General features: G+C 53.5%; 1 protein-coding gene and 1 non-coding gene across 2 annotated transcripts in view; both read left to right on the top strand.

Moving 5' to 3' along the window:
* Positions 1 to 384: 384 nt before the first annotated feature.
* LOC142593927 (olfactory receptor 12D1-like) overlaps positions 385 to 22,780 on the top strand; it is a 35,289-nt gene continuing 12,893 nt past the window's right edge. The window contains 5 exon segments of the mRNA XM_075714244.1: positions 385 to 714; positions 716 to 1,293; positions 6,244 to 6,313; positions 13,864 to 13,968; positions 14,026 to 14,087. Of these exon segments, the coding sequence (XP_075570359.1) occupies positions 385 to 714; positions 716 to 1,293; positions 6,244 to 6,313; positions 13,864 to 13,968; positions 14,026 to 14,087 (1,145 nt within the window).
* TRNAS-AGA (transfer RNA serine (anticodon AGA)) lies at positions 22,217 to 22,299 on the top strand. Its single transcript has one exon. It is a non-coding gene; the product is annotated as a tRNA-Ser (tRNA).

The following is a 22,780-nucleotide window of genomic DNA, read 5'->3' as shown; positions in this document are numbered from 1 at the left end:
AAAGGTTGTAGCAGGAAGTTACAGATGAGCAGAACTGAAATATGAATGTAGCTGAAGGTGAAGAAGCAGCAATGTTTACATCTTACATATTCTGCTGTTCTGCATAGGTGGAAGCTTTTATTTTAATACTTTCCTCTCTGTAATATTTTACTCTTCTCTTTGTTCTAGACAGAAAGTAGCAGACTACATGAAAGTTATTTTTGCCCATGTCAATTTCTTGAGTTTCTATGCAGCTTTTATGTTTAATTACATGTGTTAAGTTTTGCTCTTTTCTGCATTTTTTTGTATTGAAATAGCACAGAAACAAATGAGTTTTGTAATGCTATTACTCCTCACAACTGTGGAACCTTGACATTTTTGCCTTTGCTTCTTATTGATCCGGCAATGCTGAACCAGACAGAGGTCAGCGAGTTCATCTTTTTGGGCCTCACCGATATCCAGGGGCTGCAGCACTTTTTCTTCATCTCCTTTCTGTTGCTCTACTTGACCAGTCTTCTGGGAAATGGTGTCATTTTGACCACGGTGGTATGTGAGCCCCGGCTCCACACGCCAATGTACTTCTTCCTGGGGAACCTGTCCTGCCTGGACATTTTCTACTCCACAGTCACTGTTCCCAAGATGTCAACTGGCTTTCTCTTTGGACATCAGCCCATCTCTTTTGGTGGGTGCTTGGCCCAGCTCCACTTCTTCCACTTGCTGGGCAGTACTGAGGCTTGTGCTCCTGGCCACCATGGCCTATGACCGCTATGTGGCCATTTGCAACCCTTTGCGCTACGCCCTTGTCATGAGCCCACGGACTTGTCTGCTGCTGGCTGTGGCCAGCTGGTCCATTGGTTTTGTACATGCCATGATGCACTCAGTCATGACCTCTCAACTGAGTTTCTGTGGCCACAACCGCATCCATCACTTCTTCTGTGACATCAAGCCACTGTTGCATTTGCCTTGCAGTAGTACCAGCCTCAGCTTGACCCTCCTCAATGTTGTCACCACATCAATTGCTCTAGGCCCCTTCACTCTCATAGTCCTCTCCTACCTCTATATTATCTCCTTCCTCTTCCATAAAGTTTGGTCCCAGGAAGAAAGATGGAAGCCCTTCTCCACCTGTGCCTCCCACCTCACCATTGGGGCACTGCTTCACATACCAGTGCTCTTCAATTATACAACACACTCCTCAGGAAGCTGCCCTAAAAGGGATGTGCAAGTGTCTCTCATGTACAGTGCTGTTGCCGCAGCTCTGAACCCCTTGATCTACACTCTTAGGAACCAGGAGGTGAGATCTGCCCTGAAAAAAATGTTAGGGAGAAAACCCTTTCCTGGAGGAAAGTGACTAAAACAAGGACAAGGCTCAGAATGTGGTTACTCCACCTCTCATATTTATAAGGAAAGAGGTCAAAAGGACACTGTATTGCAAGAGACTGAAAAACTACTGAATATCTCATGTAGTTTAACACATTTAGAAGTTAATTGCGTAGACCTAAATCAGGGGAGATATTCAAGGACTTGATGCTTCTTCCATCATTTTAAGATGCCTTATGGTACCCCATCTGGTCTCCGGCTTCCAACACAGAAGCATGTGTGTCTCTTGCAGGACTTGAGGCATAGCTGACAGCCCCATGCAGTTGTCCTGGATAATGTAAGGTATTAAATAATTACTTGACAACTATGCTTAGGCAGCCGAATGACTCTCCTGTCATCCTTCTGTATAGCTGAAGAGAGCTTGCATGTGTTACATTTTGGGTGGGCATAGCCTGAGAATGATATTGTCAACATCTGACTTGACTCAGCCCTCTGGAGGGATTTGTTTCTTTCCATTAAGTATAAGGGGAACCTTACTAATGAACCTAGATTTAAATGTAAACTTAAAAATGGATGTGACCTTCACCTCTACTAGCTTTAGCAGTGTGGCTTATCTTGCCTACATTTATATACTTAAATGTATTTATGTGTCTAGCTACTTTTCCAGATTCACATTATGGTCAATGATAAATCAATTGATCTGCATTTACACCGACTACTACAGACATGTTAAATGTCCTCAAGTATCCTACCCAGACTTTGCCTGTGGATCCCAAACGGAACAGGTCTGTGGCAGGTCCTTTGTCATACTTCATGCCTGTGAAGTATGGACATTTCTAATAGCACTAGATACCTACTTATATTTAGGTGCTAAATCCTAGTTTTAATGTGGGGTGCGGCGGTTTATAAGTGCTTCATTTTTAGGTGCTGTGGTTCTTTACACAGACATTCACCACCTTCAGTCTTAGCCTGGACTGCAGTTCTGTGTTGAGTTAGATGAAAAACATATGACATTCTCGGACACTAGATGTGCCGTGTCTGCCTTTGGATTACTGAGGACAGAATTAAAGGGTACTCTGAATTGTCTGCACAATGGCCTAGAAGCAGAGATTGGAGGGCAAACTCCTGTCTACAGATATGATTTCTGGAGATGATACCTGGACCCAGTTGGCCATGCATTTGCAATACGCAGATGTTAGAAGGATGTCGTCCTTTCCAGCTTGACAGTTCAGATCCACGCAATAGCATTAAGCATCTGGCAGTGAGAGGCATTTAAAACAATACTCGCTATAAGAGCACGAATGTGATTTGGTTGCCTAAGAAAAGGCATCGATAGGCATCGTGTAAGAGACTTGTGTGTCCTCCACCTGATGCTCTAGAAAGACACGGGAATCTATTTGGTTCTGCTTCATATGTGCCAATCCTGTGGAACATGCAAGGTATCAATATAAGATGTGAACAGACTCCTGGATGTTGGCAACAGACCCTGAAGAGCTCCAGGCTTGGATGTCCCCATGTCAGCTAAGCGTCTAAATTCCATGAGGATACAAATACCTCAGTGTAGGAGCTTGCTGCCAGTTCAGATGCTTAAAGGTATCCTGCACGGCCTTCAAGTTGCCACTTCAAAATGACACGAAGGTCTTCTTGGTCCTTGAACAAACCTACAGACTTGTTCTAAAGGCTTGGGTATAAAAGGGTATCTTTAACGGCATCAAGTGCATATATTCAGACAACTACATCACGTGCCTTGAGCTGAGTTCCACTCGCCTGCCCATCTTACTTAAACCCTGACTGTGTCAAATACTTTCCTCAAGACTTCTAAAGATGGTGACCCCAGCTTCCAAAAAGGGCATTGCAAACAACATAGACATTCTTCCTGTCAGCACAATCCTTTCTCACTGAACAATCAGGCAGCACTTCTGCACCTGAGCACTCACAAGCTCCTTTTTTAAAGGAAACGTCATTGTTTGGAAATTAAAAATACACAAACCTGGTAAACATCAACATTTTTCGTTAATTTTAATCCATTAATTTAGTCACTCAAAAATGTTTTCCTAAAATGTACTGAAATCTGGTAAATATTCCCCATGCTGCTACAATTATATTTTTCATTTGTTGAAAGAAAAAAGTCTGTGTGTGCATGACACTTACTTGTTTTCTTAATGCTTTAGCTAGCTCACTATCCACTAAATTTTCTTCTGCCTTTTTCTCCATTTATGCAAATGCTTATTTGCCTGCCTGTATACCTATCAAATGTTTTTCCCATCAGCTTGAAATTTGTCCCACCTAATATTTGTCTGTTTAATTCTTGGCCAAGTACCATCACTGGATCACCGCCTTTGATCTTCTCTCATCTTACGGTGCTCGCATCTATGTATTGGTTTGTGTGCCTTCTGATCATATGCCTGTCTCTAGTAATGCGGCCAGGGTTAGTAGTGTTGGTATATCTTGTAGTCAAAAGTTAAAGAGTTTGAAAACCCATCTTCAAAATGTTATAAAACGTTATTTCGGTTTTGAATAATTTTATATATGTCATGATTTCTGGTACCTAAATGTATTTTTCATGCTAACTGACTGTGCAGGTAATTTTACAAGAACAGCACCAGAGGGAACTGGAGCTGTCACTAGATTTGCAATGCAGTGTTGTTTCTGAAGGTGGTGAGAGGGCCAATTTTACCATGGACAGCTTTGCCCTTCGTGACTCCTGAGAGAAACAGCTGAAGACACACAGTCCACAAAATGCTTGACCACAATGATAACATTGTTTGGTTTTCTTTGACAGCATCAACCTCTATTGGAAAATGATGTTTATTAAGTTCATTTGGAGTATATTAATTTGACACCATCAGGCTTGAATAAGAAACAAGAAATCCTCTGTTGCATCGTATGCTCATTAAAAACTTGAAGTCTAGCAAAACTCTTTGTCAAAGACTTTCTCCTATTAGACATCTCATGACTGTACAGAGAATTAGCAGCAACAAAAATAAAAATAAAAATAAAGGAGGGAATAAGTGCTTTCACCAAGCAGCCCCTTTGTGTCCTGTCAAAGAAAGGGGACAGGTGCTGATCCCCAGCAGGACCTTTTCAGGCTTTGCCTGCCTCAGGCTTCTTTCCGGTCAGTGTGGGGCATGCAGAGGAGACACCCAGGCTCCTGGGACGCTGCAGCAGCTGCACAACAAAGGTACCTGGGCAAAGGCATATCAGACTGGACCACACATCACTGTTACCCCAGAGGTTGCCCTCCTCCCCTGTGTGCTTCAGGCCCAAGTGCTGCTGCTCAGTCCTGAAACACAGTCCTCACCACGTCACTTTTCCTGATACCCCTCTGGCCAAGCTTGCAGGTCCCTGGCAGCCCAGCCGCATAGAGGTGGTACCCAGCTTCTCTACTCAGAGTACCTCCTGCCGCAGACCAGATCTCCACCCCACCAGACACCACTGCTTCAGTGGTGCCTCATAGACTGCCCCTGCAACCCCTGAACTTCCACTCTCTGCAGACCATTCCCCTAGCTTTCCAGAAATGGATGGGTGCTCTTCAGCCATGAAGAACATCTTCTCTCTGGTGGTGACAGCTTACAGGTCCCAGTTGTCCCAGCCCTGCCCTCCAGCCCTGTTCACTGGGTGCCCAAGTTCCCACTCTCAGCGGCATCCCCTCTTCCCCATCCCAAAGCCTTGAGCAGTTCCCTGAAATACTGTCCTCTCCAACCTCCCCCATCTTTGCAATACTCATCCAGCTCACCCATTGTCCCTCACTGAACTGCCATCACTCTTCTACAAGTGTCCCCAGTGGGATGTTCAATGGAAATGATTCTGTCAAAGTGTCATTGTAAAGGTTTTATGTGTCTGAGATCAAGGTATGAGTTCCTCTCTACTGAACAGAGTTGTTTTAACAGTAAAATGGACATGTACTCATGATGTGGGTGCTCAAAAACTACAGTTCGAACTTGGAGCACTGCTATTGACAGAGTGGGAGTCTGTAAATACTGTGCTAACACAAACCCCACATAGAACCCCAGTGCCCAGAACGGTTTTTGACTGTCAGCAGAGCAAAGCAACCCTGGAATCAGGGGCACGAGAAACTTCACCCCCTTCCAGTAGAGGGTCTAGCTGAGAGAGACTCCTTGTGTTTCCCTTGCCCCTACAGGCCATAAGCTGCAAGAGAAATAAGGGTGGCTTACTTCTTAGTTACCAGGAACGTTGCTACACCCAATTCCAGCAAACTTCAGGTTGTCCCTGCAATGCTGGAGCCTGGACAGGGTAGGTCAGTGTCTCCAGGATGACTTCAGACCAGACCAACAGGCCTTTGAGCCTTTACATAAAGAACAGGCCTCCTCCCACCACGCTCCAAAATTCATAGCTGCCCTCATGCGGCATAGTCCGTCCCTTGACAGCCACCTCGGCATTACTGGTCTTCATTTGTACCCTGCCACAGGAGCATGCTTTTGCTGAGAGTGGCAGCTAGCAGCACCAGCAGTTCCAGGACTAAAAATGCCTCTCTCCAGACTCCTGTCCCAGCACCGCAGTCAGAAGGCCAGCCTGCAGCCCTGACAGCAGACAGAAAGCACTGGCCTCAAGCCGGTCTCAAGGCAGTGGGGAGGTGAGGGGAGCTGCCTGAAATCCCAGGAGAAAGCTGGGTGGTATCTGAGGAGGAGAGGCTACCTGCAGAAGGTACAAGGCACCCTGGAGCCAGGCTGGAGAGACCTTTATCAGCATTGGCCACGAATCGAAGCCAGATCAACTACTCAGAACATAGCTCTTCCACCAAAACAAGCTCTCTCCTGCCTCCCCCCAAGTCATCCACACCTCCCATTCATTCTCCCTTTGCCCCTCCACGCTTCTCCTCAGGCAGGCTCCACCTTGCCCTTTCCATAGATCTCTCCCACTCTCGCAAACCGTTCCCTCTACACACCAACGACCTGCGTGGCAGATGGTCTCTAACCAAATGGCCAGGTGCATCCAGCGCCTTCTTCAATGCAGCAATGCTCCTTCTGGAGATGGGGTACGAGAAGTCTTTCCACAGGTGCTTTAAATCCACTGTGCTGGGTCCGGTCCCAAAAGTGGGATGCGCTGTGCAGCTCAGAGGGCACAAGGAGGGCTGTGGGAGCTGTGGGCACAGTGCCTGTTCTTAAAAGAAAGAGTGTCCACTGGGAGAGCTAGGGAAAAGAAAGAGAGACTGATACTGAGGTTTGTGCTCCCTGCCTGCTCTGTGTTTCAGCTTTGCCTCCCTCACCGAGAGATGTCTTGCTTCAGACCTTGTCTCCTCTCCCACACCCTTCTGGCCCCTCTGGCCCAACCCCGCTTGCAAGCAGCTGCAGCGAGCCCTGTGTCGCCCGCTGCGCTGACTCGACAGTGGCCATCGAGGTGGCCACAGGTGACCCTGCCGGGCCCCATCCTCACCTCTTTCCCTCAGAGCACAGCCGTGGGATCCTCCCTGTCAGCTGCTGTTGGGAGCTCCCTCAGCGTCGGCGGGGTTCCCATCTCTTCTGGGGGCTCCGCTGGTCTGGCAGGGTCAGGGCTTTGTCTGCCTCTCCCCTGCTGCCGTCTGAACTGCTGAGCACTCCCACCACACTCCAAAATTGCATAGCTGGCCTCATGCAGCACAGTCCGTCCCTCGACGGCCACCTAGGCATTATTGATCTTCATTTGTACCCTGCCACAGGAGCATGCTTTCCTTGCCACGTGCAACCAGCCGCAGCAGCAGCAGGACCAGCTAGCTCTGTGCCAGGCCAAAGAAGCCTGTCTTTTGGCTCCTGTACCAGCACTGCAATGAGGAGTCAAGCCTGGAGCCCTCCCAACAGGAAGAAAGCAATGGTCTCACTTTGTCTTTAAGCCGTAGGGAGGCGAGGGGAGTGGCTTGAAACCCCAGCAGAAAGCTGGGCATTTTTTGAGCAGAAGAGCCTACATGCAGAACATATAAGACGCCCACCCTGGAGACAGGCTGAAGAGGCATTTGTCAGCGTTGGCCAGGAGCTGAAGCCAGATCAGCTGCTTGGAAGGCAGCTATGCTCACCACTATACCCACCCGCATCGCACCTGTGGGCAGTGCTGCCTCCTGCTCCTCCCCTTCACAGAGTGGCTGGCCTCCTCCCTCCAGCCCCCCGCACACACACTTCCTCGAGCCGCTCCTCATGCTCACCCTCTCGACTGCAACCACCTCCCACCCTTGCTCTGCATGCAGACAGGCACTGCCAGATGCACCACCTCCACACTTACTCCTCAAAACTACTTTCCAAATATTCCTGCTCCAGAGCCAAAAGGGAATCGGAGCTACTTTCATCTCGTGATGGAAATGATGGCTTTTGTGGATCACTTAACATTTTGGTCCATGCTCAGGAACTGGACAATGCTTGCCAGTGCTGGAAAAAAGCTCTGGTCTTACCTATTCCACCAAAACAAGCTCTCTCCTGTCTCCCCCCAAGTCATCCACACCTCCCATTCATTCTCCCTTTGCCCCTCCACGCTTCTCCTCAGACAGGCTCCACCTTGCCCTTTCCGTAGATCTCTCCCACTCTCGCAAACCGTTCCCTCTACACACCAACAACCTGCGGGGCAGTCGTGGTCTTTGCTCAAGGGTTGACACCACCCTACGTCCCCAAGAGGCTGGAGGTGCTGCCGGGACGTCACCATCTTTGGTGGGTTCGAGTCCCACTCCTGACAGGCCACCTCTCTCTTGGTGGCCTCCTGCATGGCTTCTCTCTCTTGGCCTCCTTCCCCCTCTTAGGTGGAGGCCCCTTGCCCCTCTGGGGTCACTCCTCCGCCTGCTGACCAGGTCTTGTTGTAAGTCCCAGTTCCTGTCAACGAGGACAAAGCTCACGCTCTGCATGCCTCTTGCCTAAAAAATGTTGCTCTTTGGACTTCCTTCAAACATTCGCCAGCAAAGTCCTCTCTCCCTGCTTCCAGAACCACCTTCCGCTTTGAAGGCATTTCAGGGAGTGAGAGTGCCTCCGCCTGCATTGCATCATCAAGCAGGCTCACACCAAATGATCAGTGCTTTGTCCTTTTGGGTCCTAAAATACCTTGAGGACAGGCACTTCACAGCCTCTCTGGAGCCCTGTTCCCATGCTTACGCACCCTCAGGGCGATCCTTTTTACCCGTGTAGCCGGTCACAAGCTGCCTGTTCAATTTCTGACCACCAGCTCTCATCCTCCGGCCATTGCGGGAACGGCCTTGTGGGCACTGGGAGGCCTCTATGAGATGCCCGCAAAGCATTGTCTTCTCCCACCTAAGCAAGCCTTGCGTCCCCAGGCTCTCCTCATGAGGCCAAAGCCCCTGGCCCCTGACCAGGGATCCTAGGGATCCTCTGCCGAACTTGCTCCGGTTTATCGTCGCCTTTCCTTGGTTCTTCCCCTTTCTTGGAGACTGGGGCAACTTTCCCCTCTCATTAGTCACCAGGGAGATCCCCTGCCCTCTGCTCCTCAAGCTGGAGAGCCCCTGAGATGCATCCTTCCCTCTTTCGGGCCCAGTGGCACGTTCTACAGGTGCCGATCCAGGATGTGGCGTTGACCAGCAGGATTTCAAGCCAGAAAGTTTCCCTGAACTGCCAGTTCCTCACCAGCAAACATGGACAGCACCAGTGGGAAGAGGGGCGGGTGGGAGTAAAGGCCCACCAGTAAGAGGCCAGCAGGCACATCGCATCGTTCCAACACTGCTGACGCCATCCCAGCACAGGTTGCATGAGCGCTGGTGGCATTTTTCAGAAGCTCCACGGTCAGAAAGTGTGAGCCACAGAAGAGGTTTTCCCGTGGACACAGGAAGAGGAAGAGGGGACACGCACAAGGTGGTATCAGAGCATGCCGGAGCACGTGGTGATTGAGGGAGATGCTGCGGGAGCTGGGTTTGTTCAGCCTGGAGAAGAGAATGTGAGGGGGCACCCGAGTGCAGTCCTCCGCTGTGTGAAGGTGGCTCTCTGGCTTGCCAAGGCCTACCCTCAGCCAGAAAGACCTCGGGAGCGCAGGACCCAGGAGTGGCCTGGCCTCCTGTGTGGGCCAGCCTGGCCTGAGCTGCAGCTCCCAGGTGCTGGGGAGCTCTGGGACATCTCTGGCTCCCAGTGAAGCCTGTAAGGCGGGCGCAAAGCATCCTCCCCGCAGTGTCCCGCAGGGAGGAGCAGCATCGGAGGCTCCTGTGGTACGAGCAGTTACCATGACCTTGGGGAAGCAAAGAGGTCGGGGGCAAAAGCAGACCCAGCCAGGGCAGTGCTGCCAGGAAGGAAACCAAGGACAAAATGCCCTGAGCAAGGAAGCTGCCTGCACTGGCCCAGAATCCTTTCTCCTCAAGTGCTGGGTGAGACCAGCAGAGCCCCAGGAGCACCCTCCATTGCTTGGAGAGACGCTGTCTCAGCCCCAGAAGGGACATCCGTCCTCCTGCAGCGCCACAGCATCTGCATGGGAAAGGGCTGCCCCTTTTCCTCTGCTCAAGCCCCAGCACGGGGGTCCCTCCACCTCGCTGCAAGACCTTCAGCTCTTGCCGCTCCCAGACGCTCCTCCCACCCTGCTGGGTCCTGCAGATCCCAGGGATGGATGAGGAAAGCCCTCAGCAATGCTGCTTCTCCGGGACACGCTCTCAGAGTTGTGACTCTGTAGAGATCTAACCCTTCTCCAGCGACTGGGTGTTGTTTCTCATGCCCTCTCTGAATGTAACCTACCATTTGGCATCTTAGGCTTGCGCATGGCACCATGGTCTGTCCGGTGGGTTCAGAAGTACCGGATGCCAGCCCAGTGCTTCAGGCAATCCAAAGGTTCCAGGTGGCTGTGTCCTCAGTGTCCCGGGCTAAGTCTGCGATCCCGTAGGGTGTCCCCACGTATGTTTCCTCCCGTCAGGCTGCTGGGAGGAAGGGCCCTGCTCTCAACACACAGACTCAAACCTTGGCACAAGGAGGATAGCAGCAGTGCAGCTTTTCCCCGCCGTGTGCGTGGACCCTTCTTGGGCAGGCAGTGTGGCGGTCCCAGGGCATGAGGGAAAGCTCCCTCAGGCCACCAGTGAAATGTAGCTCTCTGAGTTTGGAGCAGCCTCGGGAGAGAAAACGGCGTTCTCACTGAGGCGGTGAGCCCCGCTTTGGGGCAGAAGGGGCCAGCGTGTCCTGGAAGAAAGGACACGGGTTGGAGGTCAGCCAGGACTGTCCCAGCAGAGGAAGGCAGTCCAGCTCGTGCAACCCATAACAAGCTGCTTTGGGTCCTTCTGCCAGCTCTTCCCTCTGTTGAACGTCTGGGTAAGTGTGTCTGGGTAAAGGCTGCTTAGTATGAGCTACAAGGTGAGAAACAGGAGAGGCAATAACTTACCCAGGCAGATTGACAGGCTGTCCAACACAGGGGTGAAGGGAGGCAGCAGCAGAGACCACAAGTGCAAGCATCGAACCACCGATGGCTGGGTCGTGAATGTACTCTGTGAGGTGCAGTGCTGAAGACGTTCTGCTGGAAACTTCATAACCAGGTCTAAGTATGCGAAAGCAAGATTCTCACAAGTTATCAGCCTGGGTCTTGTAAGAGAGGGCATGCCCTGCTTGTGCAAAGAGCTCTGCCACTCCCTTGAAAGTCCCTTTGAGTAGAGAGTGCCCGCTGGACCCGGAGGAAGGCTGCACATGGTGACGGCCAAGGAGACGGAGAGAGTGCCAGGCTCAGCCGGGAGCATATGGCTCGGCAAGGGTGGCCACAGGGGAAAGACAGCATCTGTCCAGCAGGTCCCATGGTGTAATGGTGAGCACCCTGGACTCTGAATCCAGTGATCTGAGATTCAGATCTCAGTGGGACCTCCAGCTTTTGGCTCCCTCCGGCTTTCCTCAGCATGTTTACACGGTAACAGCCTTGCTCTTGGGTCAACTGTTTAATGCACGCCGATCTTCCTTCCTTTCCTGCGCTCCCAGCCCTGGGACTGGCAACCGTTTCCCATCTTTGAACGGCACTCACAGAAAAACAGGGTTACCGTGTGTGCGCCATTGCCTTTATTTCCACCCCTGACCATTGCTCTCTCCATTTCTCTGAGGATTTTCTGTCTCTCTTTTGCCCGCTCGTTCATTTTTGATCCTCTGCTGTCACCTAGGGAGCTCGACCCACAGCCGGCAGTGCTCCATGCTTGTGGGTACAATTCATGCCATGGGAGAGGGCTCATTCTCCCTCTTCCTTGCAGAGCACGTGGCCAGCTGAGGGGGGAGGAGGAGAACAAACCACCACAAGTCTCCAGCTATGCTGCACAAAGTCTTTAATGAGAAGGAGGAAATGCGGTGGCGCAGAACAGAGACCAAGAAACTCATCTGCAGGGTTCAGGGAGGCACAGAGCATGGCCCATTTCCCAACAACGAGCCCCACACAAAGCGCTTGCCTTTTCCCATTCTGCTCTACCTGGTGGCAATCCCAGCCCACCAAGAGCAGTCCCTAACTCCGGCACCCTGCCCGCATCAGCAGGAGGTTCAGCAAAGCAGCAGAGAACGAGCCCTTTCTCGAGCAGTGCAGAGCAGAGCCAGAGGAGGCATGGCGAGGCCTGCTGTACAGCGAGGAGCAGTGTGCACAGGTGCCTCCCGCCAGGTGGGAAGAGGACACCCAGCCCGTCTGGAGCAGTAGGCACGCTCCTGCTGCAAAGTCCCCGTCTTCCTTTGTGCTCCAAAGGGGATGATCCGCCGGCTTCAGCAGTTGAGGCTGCAGCGCGGGGGAGGCAGACACAGCCCTGCCCCCCCCAGACCAAGGGAGCCCCCAGAAGAGATGGGAACCCCGCCGACGCTGAGGGAGCTCCCAACAGCAGCTGACAGGGAGGATCCCACGGCTGTGCTCTGAGGGAAAGAGGTGAGGATGGGGCCCGGCAGGGTCACCACCACCGGGGAGGCCTCGATGGCCACTGTCGAGTCAGCGCAGCGGGCGACACAGGGCTCGCTGCAGCTGCTTGCAAGTGGGGTTGGGCCAGAGGGGCCACAGGGGCGTGGAAGACAGGGTCTGAAGCAAGACATCTCTCGGTGAGGGAGGCAAAGCTGAAACACAGAGCAGGCAGGGAGCACAAACCTCAGTATCAGTCTCTCTTTCTTTTCCTCAGCTCTCCCAGTGGACACTCTTTCTTTTAAGAACAGGCACTGTGCCCACAGCTCCCACAGCCCTCCTTGTGCCCTCTGAGCTGCACAGCGCAGGAAGGCTGACCCACTTTTGGGACAGGACCCAGCACAGTGGATTTAAAGCACCTGTGGAAAGACCGATCATACCCCCATCTCCAGAAGGAGCATTGCTGCATTGAAGAAGGCGCTGGATGCACTTGGCCATTTGGTTAGAGACCATCTGCCTAAGGCAGCAATTCTGGTGGCAGACCTCCTTGCAGCTGAGCCCCATTGACCTCTTTCTGCTTCAGAGAGTCCCCCTCTTCCCAGCTCTCCCCAGCCGCCATGTTCAAATGGGAAAGAGGTGACAGCCCTTGAACATTTCCATTGCAGGGCCAAGCTGAGGCAGCCCAAGTATCAACCTGAGTAGCCACCGTGACAGCAGTTCAGCCCGCAGGGAGAGATGGAGCGGACTCAGGCTTACCTCGTTCCTGAAGAAAACGGAGGCAAGAGGACGAGGATGCAGAGTGTGGAGCTTCACAGGCTTTTATGCTGTATCCCTGAGCCCCGGGGAGGCCACAAGCATTCCTTGCTCATGAAGCATCTAAACACCTAGTAATTGCCTCTTGCCAAGGCATCGTGATTAAGCCTTTGCCATTGGATCGGCCTCCCAGAGCACCTAGGAGTCATTGTGTTGTGGAAGAGTTGGGAAAAACCCGGACCTCCAGGCAAGCATGAGTCATCGTGCTGTGGACTTCAGTGGACACGGTGCCCCAGCCTCAGGCGTGCCAGGGATAACCGAGCTCATAGCCTCATTCCTCCCAGAGTGCTGCGTTTTTCAAGGGCGCATTGTAGCACCATTCCCGAGACAACTGGTGTGCTTCTATGGAATTTCGTGCTGCTGCTGCCTTCCAGTGGCCGATCAAGGGCCATGAGACTCAGTGCACCCCAGAATAATGAAGGGTCACCTCTTGAGAAGGGACCTGTGGAGGTCCTCAGGGATGACTTCCTGCTCCAGGCAGACTAAACGTCCCAGACGCCTCAGGAAGCTCTGGGCCTTGCCCCATCCACTGTCGGAGAGGTCACTGTTTCTTGGGCAGCTTTTCCAGGGCTGCACCGTGCTCCCTGTCACTTCTCCCACAAAGGCGGCCGGCATTTCTCTTGTTGCAACTTGTTAGTGTTGGTCTTGCCCTTTCGCGGTGCACCTCTCCGGAGGGTCTGGCTCCATCCTGCCACAACCTCCTGCAGCTGTTGGGAGACTGCAGTTCTTCACTTGCCTGGAATTTTCCTCTCACTGGCCCATCTGCCACCCTGGTACCAGTGACCTTGCAATCATCAAACAAGCCACGTGCCTCCTTCTTTCCTACCAGGTGTTCAGGCACAAGTGACCTCACAAGCACCTAGTGCTGCCAGGAGCCTACTCCGTCCCAGCAGCTACAGAGACAGAAGTGACCTTAAAATCAAAATGCAAGCCACACGCCTGCTGCTGGCCCAGCAGGCAATGGGGTAGAAGGGAACTCACAAGCACATAGCCCAAAATGTGCGTGCTGCTGCTCATCAGGAACACAAGCGCCGAGCGCAAGCCGTGTTCCTGCAGATGGCCTGTGGAGCCAGACGCGACCTCACAGTCAACATCCAAGCCATCTCCTGGCTTCTGGCCAGTCAGGTACTCAGGTAGCAGGGAGCTCACCTGCAGATACCCATGCCGTCTTCCTGCTGCCAGCTCGTGAAGCACTCGGACAAGGAGGGCTTCTGGAAGAGGAAACTCTGGATTGTCTTTGAAAGGTGACGGCAACTGGCAGAGGTTCCTGAGGCCTGGAGGAAGTCAACGTCACTCGTCTCTTCCAGAAGGGCATGAAGCAGGACCTGGGGAACTGCAGGCTGGCCAGCCTCACCTTGATCCCTGGGAAGGGGAAGGAGCAACCCATCCTGGAAACCCTTTCCAGACAAATGAGGAACAAGAAGGTGATGCTTTTTTTCATTACACTCTTTCCTAGCCCATTTCTGTGTGACTGTGCTCTCCTCTTTTTGCGGGGCTGTGCGTTTGTGTGTGTGTCTGTGTCTGTGTGTGTGAGCTGCTGGCCAGGAAACTTCAGCTTGCATCAAACCAAAATGGGGCACACCAATCCAGGTGTGGCGTCTGCAGTGCCAAGGGAAGGGCAACAGTCCTTTCCCCTCACCTTTCATCAGTGAGCTTGTGTTGGAAAGGAGCTTTCAAGATGACCCACTCTAAGCATGTATCCACCAAACAGGCATGCTTTCACCTGAGCAGGGGCTTGAGGCCTGGTCCCCACCCAACCAGCCAGGAGCTCTCACAGCTGAGCCTCCCAGGAGAGGACAGTGAGAGTGCCAGCACTGGTGAGAAGATTCCAGGGTTATGGGTTAAGCTCTGGAGGTGGACGGGAGGTAAACAGCAGGATTAGGAGTGAAGGCTGCCTGCGGGATTTGCAGTGGCCAAGCTGTGCTAGGACACAGGCAGATGGAGCCAGACTCTCCTGAGAGGTGCACTGCAAAAGGGCAAGAGGCAACAATCACAAGTTGCAGCAAGGGAAATTGTGGTGGGAAAAGAAGTGACGGGGGCACGGTGTGGACCTGGACGAGCTGCTCAAGAGACAGGGACCTCTCCGACAGTGGCAGTGTTCAGAAGTCGACAGGAGCCTTCTGAGGCAACTGGGAAGCTTGGTCTGCTCGGAGCAGGAGGTTGGCCCAGAGAACCTCCAGCAGTACCAGCCATCCCACATTATTCTGGGGCGCACTGGGTCTCATGGGCCCCTGAGGAGCCACTGAAAGGCAAGGCCTTGGAAGGCAGCAGCGGCACGAGATTGCACAGAAGTACCAGCTGTTTTGGGAATGGTAGCTGAGGAAAGACCTGTGGAAATGCCCTTGAGGAAAGCGGCACATCGGGGCTATAAGCTCTGTTATCCGTGGCACGCCTGAGACCAGGGCACCGTGTCCACTGAAGTCCACAGCACGATGACTCATGTTTGCCTGGAGTTCAGGGTTTTTCCCAACTCTTCCGCATCATGATGACTCCCAGGTTCTCTGGGAGACTGATCCAACGTCCCTTTGTAGCTTGAAATGCATGGAATGGGCCACCCCATCCCTGAGCCAGGAAAAAAGGCCGTGAACTTCTGGCTCCCTTCCCTGCACCTCTCGTGAAAAGCAGGGCATCCACGCCTCTGGCGTCTGAGATGAACTTGCTGAGCAAAACAGGCCAGTTTGGGTGTGGGTCTCTTTCAGGTAAGGATGCGGGCATCTCTTTGGTCACAAAACCAGACTGTGGTAGAGCCTGATGAGAATAAGCAAGGTCCTTGTGGCCATCACTCCTGCCTGCAGGGGGCTTCCCTCCAGCCCACCATGGTCTCTCCTTGCCACTGAGCTTGGCCACATCCCTGGAGAGTTGCGTCTCTTCTCCCATATGGGATTGTGCAGTCTTGACCTTCTGCCTGAACTTACCCACAGTCTTGTGTGTGTCTATGACTACCCGTGGGGAGAAATGTCTCTCCGGGTTAGCCTGAGGACCTGTGCTGAAAGCTCTTGAGAGCTGACTTGAGGTGCCCTTCATGGTTGAATGTCACCATGATTCATGGACAAGCTCACCATGAAGAGGGCAAAGTGACAAAGGCAATCCATACAGTGGAAAACCTACTTAAAATCTCTGCACAGCTAGCCTGAGACCTCGGAGTTACTTGGCCTTTTGAAACTGGGACATAGATGAATCATTTCAACGTTCGATAGTATTGAAAAGGGAGTACAACATTTCAGATGAAAGAGGCAAAGGCTTAATTGCCAGCGAGGCCTTGCAAGCGGCAGCTACTAGGTGTTTAGATGCTTCATGAGCAAGGAATGCTTGTGGCCCCCCCCAGGGCTCTGGGACACAGTATAAAAGCCTGCGCGGCTCCAGGCTCTGTATCGCCCTCTCTTGCTTCCCTTTCCTCGAGGAACGAGGTAAGCCTGAGTCCGCTCCATCTCTCCCTGCGGGCTGAACTGCTGTCACGGTGGCTACTCAGGTTGATACTTGGGCTGCCTCAGCTTGGCCCTGCAATGGAAATGTTCACGGGCTGTCACCTCTTTCCCATTTGAACATGGCGGCTGGGGAGAGCTGGGAAGAGGGAGGTTCTTTCAAGCAGAAGGGGATCAATGGGGCTTAGGTGCAGGAAGCTCTGCCACCAGAATTTCTGGCTTTAGGCAGATGGTCTCTAACCAAATGGCCAAGTGCATCCAGCGCCTTCTTCAATGCAGCAATGCTCCTTCTGGAGATGGGGTACGAGAAGTCTTTCCACAGGTGCTTTAAATCCACTGTGCTGGGTCCTGTCCCAAAAGTGGGTCAGCCTTCCTGCGCTGTGCAGCTCAGAGGGCACAAGGAGGGCTGTGGGAGCTGTGGGCACAGTGCCTGTTCTTAAAAGAAAGAGTGTCCACTGGGAGAGCTGAGGAAAAGAAAGAGAGACTGATACTGAGGTTTGTGCTCCCTGCCTGCTCTGTGTTTCAGCTTTGCCTCCCTCACCGAGAGATGTCTTGCTTCAGACCCTGTCTTCCACGCCCCTGTGGCCCCTCTGGCCCAACCCCACTTGCAAGCAGCTGCAGCGAGCCCTGTGTCGCCCGCTGCGCTGACTCGACAGTGGCCATCGAGGCCTCCCCGGTGGTGGTGACCCTGCCGGGCCCCATCCTCACCTCTTTCCCTCAGAGCACAGCCGTGGGATCCTCCCTGTCAGCTGCTGTTGGGAGCTCCCTCAGCGTCGGCGGGGTTCCCATCTCTTCTGGGGGCTCCCTTGGTCTGGGGGGGGCAGGGCTGTGTCTGCCTCCCCCGCGCTGCAGCCTCAACTGCTGAAGCCGGCGGATCATCCCCTTTGGAGCAGAAAGGAAGACGGGGACTTTGCAGCAGGAGCGTGCCTACTGCTCCAGACGGGCTGGGTGTCCTCTTCCCACCTGGCGGGAGGCACCTGTGCACACTGCTCCTCGCTGTACAGCAGGCCTCGCCATGCCTCCTCTGGCTCTGCTCTGCACTGCTCGAGAAAGGGCTCGTTCTCTGCTGCTTTGCTGAACCTCCTGCTGATGCGGGCAGGGTGCCGGAGTTAGGGACTGCTCTTGGTGGGCTGGGATTGCCACCAGGTAGAGCAGAATGGGAAAAGGCAAGCGCTTTGTGTGGAGCTCGTTGTTGGGAAATGGGCCATGCTCTGTGCCTCCCTGAACCCTGCAGATGAGTTTCTTGGTCTCTGTTCTGCGCCACCGCATTTCCTCCTTCTCATTAAAGACTTTGTGCAGCATAGCTGGAGACTTGTGGTGGTTTGTTCTCCTCCTCCCCCCTCAGCTGGCCACGTGCTCTGCAAGGAAGAGCAACTGGCCTGTGTCCTGAGGTTACTGCCAGTTGAGGGTGGAGCTCCACACACCTAAAACAAGCAAGTAGGCAAGAGAAAGACCAAAAAGCCTTGGGGAAATGGAGTGTGAGTCTGTAGACTTGTGATCATGGCCCTGTGATATCTCTCAGGGTCAGCCTCCAGTCTCGCCACTGAAAGCATTCAAGAGTTGATCTCATGTCTTCTGCCGGTGTCCCCAGCGCATCTTGCATGTATGGTGTGAAAGCACTGACTTTCCACTGCCTGCCCTGAGTACCCCCTGGCAGAGGACAGAAGGAAGCTTATGAACCAGGCTGAGATGACCACACCTCCTGAGGTGGCAGGAAAAAAATGGACACGTGAGCTCAGCTGAGTTGTGCAGGGTGCCTTCACAAACAGGCAGGGACAAGTTGCCTTTCTGAACCTGAATCTCAGCCAGAGTGCTGGCATTTGGAAGTCAGGTTTATGCCTCCTTTCCTTTTGGTCATGCACCTCGCTTCTCACAGGTGCTTTGGAGGAAAAAAGCACGCAAGCTGCTCAGCAGTAAACCAAGGCCTCCCACATGCCAGCATGCAGCCAAGAACAAAGGAATATCCAGTGTCGCTGTTTAGCCTCCCAGATGATGCATTACTCTCCTCAAGGCTGCACCACCAAGACCTCTCAGCAGTCATTGCTGTTCAAGGTGCATGAACTTTGGGGCAGGTGGACGTCTTCCCCTGAATGAATGCTGTTGCTTCTGCTTTCCCTCTTGGTCCAATCTGTTCCCGGCAGCAAGCGCAAAGCCTTCTGCAAGGTGTCCTTCCTCTGCAGGAGACTTCGATGTCTGCCTGCCAAGCGCCCTTGCAGGGACTCCATGGGTGTCATTGTCTGGTTGATTCCCAGTTCCGCACAGCTAGGGGGGATCTGTCAGCCCTGTGAAAGGGACACTGGGGTGATTAAGGACTAGGCTCACCTGGCGTACAAGGACAGGCTGGGACAGCTGGGGTTGGTTAGCCTGGGGAAGGCAAGGCTGACAGTGCTGGAGAGTGGACACGTGGATTAAAGGAGAGAGATACGTCCTCTTGTCAGTGGTGCCCAGTGAGAGGTCAAGAAGCAATGGACAGAGGTGGAAACACAAGAAATGCCACACACGCTAACCCCGTTTGACTGTGAGCGTGGTCAAAGGTGGGAGCCAGTTTCCAAGGCAGGTTGTTCAGCCAAGTATTTAGATGTGTATGTTAATGCAGAGCTTTTGAATTAACTTCCTAGTCCTCTCAAATTTTCTTCAGAAACTTCATGTTAAAAACAGTCATGGCACTTCTCACTTTCATTGGTGTGATGGGAATAAACTCCAGGGGACGGGTATGGAGCGGGAAGGAGGAAAGCAGTGGTGTTCAGCTCTGGACGTAGGCAGTGTGACGGCAAGATGGTGTCAGGGTGGGCATTTCAGTAGGGAACAGAGCATGCGCGGTCACCATCCCCCTCTTCCTAACTCCACCAACTTGGAGCACTGCTATTGACAGAGTGGGAGTCTGTAAATACTGTGCTAACACAAACCCCACATAGAACCCCAGTGCCCAGAATGGTTTTTGACTGTCAGCAGAGCAAAGCAACCCTGGAATCAGGGGCACGAGAAACTTCACCCCCTTCCAGTAGAGGGTCTAGCTGAGAGAGACTCCTTGTGTTTCCCTTGCCCCTACAGGCCATAAGCTGCAAGAGAAATAAGGGTGGCTTACTTCTTAGTTACCAGGAACGTTGCTACACCCAATTCCAGCAAACTTCAGGTTGTCCCTGCAATGCTGGAGCCTGGACAGGGTAGGTCAGTGTCTCCAGGATGACTTCAGACCAGACCAACAGGCCTTTGAGCCTTTACATAAAGAACAGGCCTCCTCCCACCACGCTCCAAAATTCATAGCTGCCCTCATGCGGCATAGTCCGTCCCTTGACAGCCACCTCGGCATTACTGGTCTTCATTTGTACCCTGCCACAGGAGCATGCTTTTGCTGAGAGTGGCAGCTAGCAGCACCAGCAGTTCCAGGACTAAAAATGCCTCTCTCCAGACTCCTGTCCCAGCACCGCAGTCAGAAGGCCAGCCTGCAGCCCTGACAGCAGACAGAAAGCACTGGCCTCAAGCCGGTCTCAAGGCAGTGGGGAGGTGAGGGGAGCTGCCTGAAATCCCAGGAGAAAGCTGGGTGGTATCTGAGGAGGAGAGGCTACCTGCAGAAGGTACAAGGCACCCTGGAGCCAGGCTGGAGAGACCTTTATCAGCATTGGCCACGAATCGAAGCCAGATCAACTACTCAGAACATAGCTCTTCCACCAAAACAAGCTCTCTCCTGCCTCCCCCCAAGTCATCCACACCTCCCATTCATTCTCCCTTTGCCCCTCCACGCTTCTCCTCGGGCAGGCTCCACCTTGCCCTTTCCATAGATCTCTCCCACTCTCGCAAACCGTTCCCTCTACACACCAACGACCTGCGTGGCAGATGGTCTCTAACCAAATGGCCAGGTGCATCCAGCGCCTTCTTCAATGCAGCAATGCTCCTTCTGGAGATGGGGTACGAGAAGTCTTTCCACAGGTGCTTTAAATCCACTGTGCTGGGACCTATCCCAAAAGTGGGATGCGCTGTGCAGCTCAGAGGGCACAAGGAGGGCTGTGGGAGCTGTGGGCACAGTGCCTGTTCTTAAAAGAAAGAGTGTCCACTGGGAGAGCTAGGGAAAAGAAAGAGAGACTGATACTGAGGTTTGTGCTCCCTGCCTGCTCTGTGTTTCAGCTTTGCCTCCCTCACCGAGAGATGTCTTGCTTCAGACCTTGTCTCCTCTCCCACACCCTTGTGGCCCCTCTGGCCCAACCCCGCTTGCAAGCAGCTGCAGCGAGCCCCGTGTCGCCCGCTGCGCTGACTCGACAGTGGCCATCGAGGTGGCCACAGGTGACCCTGCCGGGCCCCATCCTCACCTCTTTCCCTCAGAGCACAGCCGTGGGATCCTCCCTGTCAGCTGCTGTTGGGAGCTCCCTCAGCGTCGGCGGGGTTCCCATCTCTTCTGGGGGCTCCGCTGGTCTGGCAGGGTCAGGGCTTTGTCTGCCTCTCCCCTGCTGCCGTCTGAACTGCTGAGCACTCCCACCACACTCCAAAATTGCATAGCTGGCCTCATGCAGCACAGTCCGTCCCTCGACGGCCACCTAGGCATTATTGATCTTCATTTGTACCCTGCCACAGGAGCATGCTTTCCTTGCCACGTGCAACCAGCCGCAGCAGCAGCAGGACCAGCTAGCTCTGTGCCAGGCCAAAGAAGCCTGTCTTTTGGCTCCTGTACCAGCACTGCAATGAGGAGTCAAGCCTGGAGCCCTCCCAACAGGAAGAAAGCAATGGTCTCACTTTGTCTTTAAGCCGTAGGGAGGCGAGGGGAGTGGCTTGAAACCCCAGCAGAAAGCTGGGCATTTTTTGAGCAGAAGAGCCTACATGCAGAACATATAAGACGCCCACCCTGGAGACAGGCTGAAGAGGCATTTGTCAGCGTTGGCCAGGAGCTGAAGCCAGATCAGCTGCTTGGAAGGCAGCTATGCTCACCACTATACCCACCCGCATCGCACCTGTGGGCAGTGCTGCCTCCTGCTCCTCCCCTTCACAGAGTGGCTGGCCTCCTCCCTCCAGCCCCCCGCACACACACTTCCTCGAGCCGCTCCTCATGCTCACCCTCTCGACTGCAACCACCTCCCACCCTTGCTCTGCATGCAGACAGGCACTGCCAGATGCACCACCTCCACACTTACTCCTCAAAACTACTTTCCAAATATTCCTGCTCCAGAGCCAAAAGGGAATCGGAGCTACTTTCATCTCGTGATGGAAATGATGGCTTTTGTGGATCACTTAACATTTTGGTCCATGCTCAGGAACTGGACAATGCTTGCCAGTGCTGGAAAAAAGCTCTGGTCTTACCTATTCCACCAAAACAAGCTCTCTCCTGTCTCCCCCCAAGTCATCCACACCTCCCATTCATTCTCCCTTTGCCCCTCCACGCTTCTCCTCAGACAGGCTCCACCTTGCCCTTTCCGTAGATCTCTCCCACTCTCGCAAACCGTTCCCTCTACACACCAACAACCTGCGGGGCAGTCGTGGTCTTTGCTCAAGGGTTGACACCACCCTACGTCCCCAAGAGGCTGGAGGTGCTGCCGGGACGTCACCATCTTTGCTGCAGGAGCGTCCCCACCCTAGTGGTCACAGCAGCCTTGGAGTCCCCCTCAGATAAATTTGAGAAGCAAAGCGCGGTCTAATATACCGCCCCACAACTGCCACCATCCCTGGTTGTCTCCACGCAGCTGCCTTCCCTTCTTCCCCGGAAGCAGTTGAGACCAGCCGGGGAGCAAAACCATCCCCCCCGTGGCAGGATATCCCAGATGCCCGGCTGAGGACAAGGCGCTGGGAGCTGCAGCTGTAGCCCCTGCGGTTATGCCTCTCAAGGCCTCTGGAAGCCTGGCACCAGGTGCCTGTCATACTCAGCGGAGGTCTCAACTGCAGGAGTGAATGCTGGCCCTGAAACTCCCAGGGAGTGAGGTGTCATTGCACAGGGCACGTGATCAGCAGGGCAGAGAGGGCTGGAGCAGGTAGTTGTGGCCGAGTGGTGAAGGCGATGGACTAGAAATCCATTGGGGTTTTCCCTGCGCAGGTTCGAATCCTGTCAACTACGAGGAGCAGTCCCCTTTTGGGCTCCCTGCAATTAACCAGGCTGCAGCTGTGGGATTCGGCTCCATACTGTACCTGGTGCCCAGGGAGACAGTAGAACCCAATTGCCTTGCAGCACTTGTCCTCGTGTCCCCCCCAGCTCCCTGCCCCCTCCCCTCCCCGGCCGCACGCACACCCCCCCCACCACCACCCCCCCAAAGCTCCTGGATGCATGGGAAATCCTACTCCCTTTGACAGGGTAGGCAAGTTGGCAGAAGAGAATGGACCAGTGCTGAGTAGGAGCCATGAAAAGAAGTCTACTGTTGTTGCTCGTTGAGCAGAACTTAAAGAGACTGACCTCGCCACACATCCCAAGCAGCACAGCCCCATCAGCTGTCTTCCCTACACCTGAGACTACAGCAGCTTGTCTCCGACGACAGCTTCCGCAGGATGGCTGTCATTGCTAAAGATGAAGGGAAGACACCGCATGGATCTGGGATCTTGCA

The sequence above is a fragment of the Pelecanus crispus genome, chromosome 7 (genome assembly GCF_030463565.1).
Source record: "Pelecanus crispus isolate bPelCri1 chromosome 7, bPelCri1.pri, whole genome shotgun sequence".
Taxonomy (NCBI): Eukaryota; Metazoa; Chordata; class Aves; order Pelecaniformes; family Pelecanidae; genus Pelecanus; species Pelecanus crispus.
This window is presented reverse-complemented; position numbering and strand designations above follow the sequence as displayed.